At 34.8% G+C, this 5,000-nt stretch overlaps 2 protein-coding genes across 3 annotated transcripts in view; one reads left to right on the forward strand and one right to left on the reverse strand.

Annotated features, from left to right (window-relative positions):
* Positions 1-5,000, forward strand: part of LOC136828410 (glycine, alanine and asparagine-rich protein-like) — a 282,803-nt gene that overhangs the window by 117,854 nt on the left and 159,949 nt on the right. The window lies entirely within an intron of this gene.
* LOC136828408 (indian hedgehog B protein-like) overlaps positions 1-5,000 on the reverse strand; it is a 137,263-nt gene that overhangs the window by 36,877 nt on the left and 95,386 nt on the right. The window contains exon 3 of the mRNA XM_067086438.1: positions 3,219-3,271. Coding sequence (XP_066942539.1) covers positions 3,219-3,271 — 53 coding nt within the window. The remainder of the gene's footprint in view (positions 1-3,218; positions 3,272-5,000) is intronic.

Raw genomic sequence — 5,000 nt, forward strand, 5'->3', positions numbered from 1 at the left:
ATATATATATATATATATTCACGTGTGTTTGCAATTCCGATTCGCATACGATCCGGCACGCTACCAGTATACCGGGGCTTATGCATGTACGATTACAGTTGAAAGTTCAAAAAGCAGTATTTTGTTGACAAGGCAATTGCAAAAGATTTTAAGCTATTCTCGCGGAATAATCCCAGCTGAAATAACTCTTGCTGTCTGAGACAGAGAGAGAGAGAGAGAGAGAGAGAGAGAGACTTGGCAAATCTTGAATTTCAAAGAAGCCCATAATGCCTTCGTGTCGAAGTTGTTTTTCAAGCTATTGAAGTTATTGCAGGGCAGCAATTGCAGTTCATCTAAGTTACAATTCGGATCGTTATACTCTGTGCAGTTCTCTCAAGAGATAGCAGCATCTAAAGCATCGTCTTGATATTCTCCTTTTTAAGCCTGGAGACAATTTTACTTTTTAAATAAGTCGGTTTCGTCGTTAATTATCGAAATGTTAATTTAATTCAATTTGTTTTGGTGAAATTACTTAATTTTACTAATTTTCACGTTATTAATGCTATTAATTTTTTTTAATTACCTCGAAATGCAAAACTTTAGACAAAGAGAGCCATTTTTGAAGGTTGTAGAAATTTTGAGAACAAGGTTGTTTATCGTTTCATGATTTTCCTAAACATTTTCAAATACCATTAACCCATACAGCCCATTTAAATGTTTACTAGTTTTTTATGTCTGTTTAACCCATTTCCATTTTTGTGAACAGCCTTCAGTCCTTCACCCGGTAATTTAGGTAATTTATCCAGCTGGTTGCTATTCATTTCTCTAATTTATTCATCGTCTGAATTTTTTTTTGACCCTCGCAGGAGTTACGAATTCTTTCCACGAAACGATAGAACAGTGAAGTTAGATTAAGCTGGCCTTATGCCAGGTCGGTTTTGCGATCCTTTGAGAACCCAGTAAATAAATACAAGAAGGCCCTCGGAGATAACCTGGAATTTATGGGTTTTGTTTTATCGTGTCCCTGGGTGTTTCGCATTCATTGCGTCCACTTGCGAGACCTGGTTCCTTTTCTGCTTCTCCGGATTTAGATAAAGGGTCCTCTCTCTCTCTCTCTCTCTCTCTCTCTCTCTCTCTCTCTCTCTCTCTCTCTCTCTCTCTAATCAAACTGTGGCTTCCTCAGCGTTTTTCTGTTTGTCACTTTAATGAACTATTGACTATCTTTGACGTACTGTGATAACCGCGGGCTCTATCCGTGTAATAGCTCTCTCTCTCTCTCTCTCTCTCTCTCTCTCTCTCTCTCTCTCTCTCTCTCTCTCTCTTTTGATCAGACCGTGGCATCCTTACCATTTTTCCATTTATAACTATAATAACTCATTGACTATCTTTTCCTCACTGCGATAACCGCGAGTTCTACCCGTGTAACACCTCTCTCTCTCTCTCTCTCTCTCTCTCTCTCTCTGAAACTGTCTTCCTCAGCATTTTCCTGTTTGTCATTTTAAATTTTAATAACCCATTAGCTATCTTTGCCCTACTGTGATAACCGCGAGTTCTATCCGTGTAACAGCTCTCTCTCTCTCTCTCTCTCTCTCTCTCTCTCTCTCTCTCTCTCTCTCTCTCTCTCTCTCTCTCTCTCTCTCTCTCTCTCTCTCTCTCTCTGTCAACCCTGTGGCTCTCCTTTTCTAGGTGAGACTGTTAAGTCTTGATTGCAGATTGCACGAGGAATGGTTCTATTTCAGTCTGCCTGTGTCGTCAGTCGCTGTTATTGTTCTTCTGAAACAATTGCTGTGCAGCGTCCGATTTGGAAACTAACTGACGATGTGCAGTCGTTATTTCGAGGCAATTTGGTCTCTTTTTGAATTGTTTCTCCTCGTGGGATAGTGTTTTTTTATATGAATATAATGTGAAGCATTTTTTCGGTGTCCATTGTGGTTGCAACGTCACTTGTTTCATTCAGTTAACCACTGCGTTATTTGTATGAATATTTGCCCATGGAATAGATATTCTTTTGATTATTGTTGTTATTATATATATATATATATATATATATATATATATATATATATATATATATATATATATATATATATATATATATATATATAATCAGCTACAAACGTCCTTTAATATCCAATTCGCTCTACCTCGGAAATAATATATTTTCATATATGTTACCGAAGGAGAATTTTTTAGTTGATAATAAGTCCACCGTCCCGTGGGGTCGAACCAGCGACGGACGAGGAATCAGGACTACAGGAACGCACTAACGCAGTCTTGTGGCCGACTGCGTTAGTGCGTCCCTGTAGTCCTGATTCCTCGTCCGTCGCTGGTTCGATCCCATGTTTGACTGCGTTAGTGCGTCCCTGTAGTCCTGATTCCTCGTCCGTCGCTGGTTCGACCCCACGGGATGGTGGACTTATTATCAACTAAAAATTCCCCTTCGGTAACATATATGAAAATATATTATTTCCGAGTAGAGCGAATTGGATATTAAAGACGTTTGTAGCTTTCTGATTGTATATGAATCACGGTGATGTGATAAATAGTCATATATATATATATATATATATATATATATATATATATATATATATATATATATATATATATATATATATATACAATATATTTTATTTGCATGAATATTTTTCTCTCTATGAACGGAAATATCTTATATTTTTTTATGCATATGATATATTTCTTATGCATATGATATCCGTTTCCAGTTTACTTTATCTTGTACCAAAGAGGCTTTGGTATATTGTGACTGTACACTTTAAGCGCAAATAAATTGATTTTTTGTCTGTTATTATTGTCGGTAGAAAATTATAATTTTGTCAGGTACTGCGTTTACGTTTGTTGATATCAACTGTTTGATGGGAACTAGAAATAGTTGAAGATTTCCTATGAACAGAACATAAAATTATATAAATCTGAACGAATAAGGTGAAATATTAGTAACAAAACTACTATTAATAATTTTGATATTATTGTATTTATATTACTTATAAGTTATAACCATAAAAGTTGCGACCACCGCACAATGAAAATCCAAGAAACCGTTTTACTTAAGAACATAGCTAAAAATAGAATAATGACATTAAACAAACAAATAAAATAAGCAGATCAACAAACTGTAAATGAAAAAGACAAATTTCAACAGCAGCCGAAAAAAGACAGTACAGCTTTGTTATAGAATTCTCAAATATGATGCAAACAATTTTCACATTCGAACTTACCCTGGTCTGTCGCACAAACATGTTGGTTGGGCCATCTTCGTAGTCTGTGACATCTGTTAAATAAGAAAGAGAATTTCAGTTTTTATGCAGTTTATACATTAAACACGCCCATTCACACGCACGCACATATATATATATATATATATATATATATATATATATATATATATATATATATATATATATATATATATATATATATATATATATATATATATATATATATATATATATATATTTATATATTTTATTTTACATCACATACAAATTGTTGTGTGCAGTAGTAGAATTACTAAAAGGACCTCATTCAAACTGGATGGTATCTAATGGAGTATTTAAAACTCCTGAACCAATCCATCTCTAGGTCAAATAAATTAACTCTATATCACATACACATAGATACCATCCAGTTTGAATTATGTCCTTTTAGTAATTCTACTAATGCACAGAACAATTGTGTATGTGATAAAGTTAATTTTTGACCTCGATTTGGTGACCTCCATCCAGTTTGAATGAGGTCCATTTAGTATTTATATATTATATATACAAATATATAATTTTCTTCGATATTTTTGCAAGATCATTTGTCTTTACATTTCTTATTGAAAAAATACTTGCCTCTTTCTTTAAAAGTAAGCTTCGCTCCATTTATGCGTAAACTTCATATAATTATGGATGAAGTAGAAAATTAACGAAAATGACCTAGGATCTTTTCTGTTCATCTTCCCACGGCGCTAGTGACCCTTGTTGTGACGCTAGTTTCACAAACCTATCAATCAGCCAGTCATATTCTGTCTAGGATATGGTAGAAAAAGAATGTAGCATCTTGCAGGCCATTGAGAATGTTTATTTTATCTTCTTGCTCCTTGGAAAGCTCCAGACACCGAGGCAGCGATAAAAATCCGTAACATGGGGCTTGCAAAATGTTGGTCTAAGTTTAGAAGCTTCAAAACTTCAGAAGAATAAAATACTTATTTAAGTTCCTTTCAGAAGAGTGAGATCAGGACATTTGAATGTGTATGTGTGTGTGTGAGAGAGAGAGAGAGAGAGAGAGAGAGAGAGAGAGAGAGAGAGAGATTAATGATATTTTTTTTATAAGACTAATTCAAACTGCTATCTAGATTGAATCAGTCGGCGAGAGTCATTAGAAATTTATGACTTGTGACGTTATTTACCCATCTTAACCAATCGCGTGGGCTCTCCTCGCCTAGCTGCCATTGGCTACTGATAGCCAGAGATATCATTAAGTACTAGGTTTATTTTATAATGACAAACTAATTTTTGGAAGCTGCCAAAGAATCTCCATCACCAGATGTAAAGATAGGATTTAAGTCGATGGAAAATTGAAAGAATTTGAGTATTTTATGGTGAAATCGTGAGAAAATATGTTTATATTGGAGATAGCGCTAATGAGATTGCCTATATTCATAGCTGGATCGATGGCTTCCTATTATGTCAGTCAAGAATATTGAGAAAACTGAAATGTAAATATAGGTAAATGTATAATAAAGCAATAAAACTAAAAAAAACTAAAGTGAGGCTGCATGACATCTTCAAAAAATATTTCGACAGACTTCGGAAGATAAGATGTCAGGCTGGAGAACGGATACACAAATCCCGCTGCAATGATAGCGAGGAGTAACAGTCTGCCAGATTCTTGTGGAAATAAACCGTCTGGAAAACTAATGACTCTCTAGAATTGCTTTACTGTACTGGATTCCTTCTGGAATTTTTTTTTTCTCCTGTTTCCGGTTTCTGGAAAAACGGGAGGAAACAGACAAG

Source organism: Macrobrachium rosenbergii, chromosome 42 (genome assembly GCF_040412425.1).
Source record: "Macrobrachium rosenbergii isolate ZJJX-2024 chromosome 42, ASM4041242v1, whole genome shotgun sequence".
Lineage (NCBI taxonomy): Eukaryota > Metazoa > Arthropoda > Malacostraca > Decapoda > Palaemonidae > Macrobrachium > Macrobrachium rosenbergii.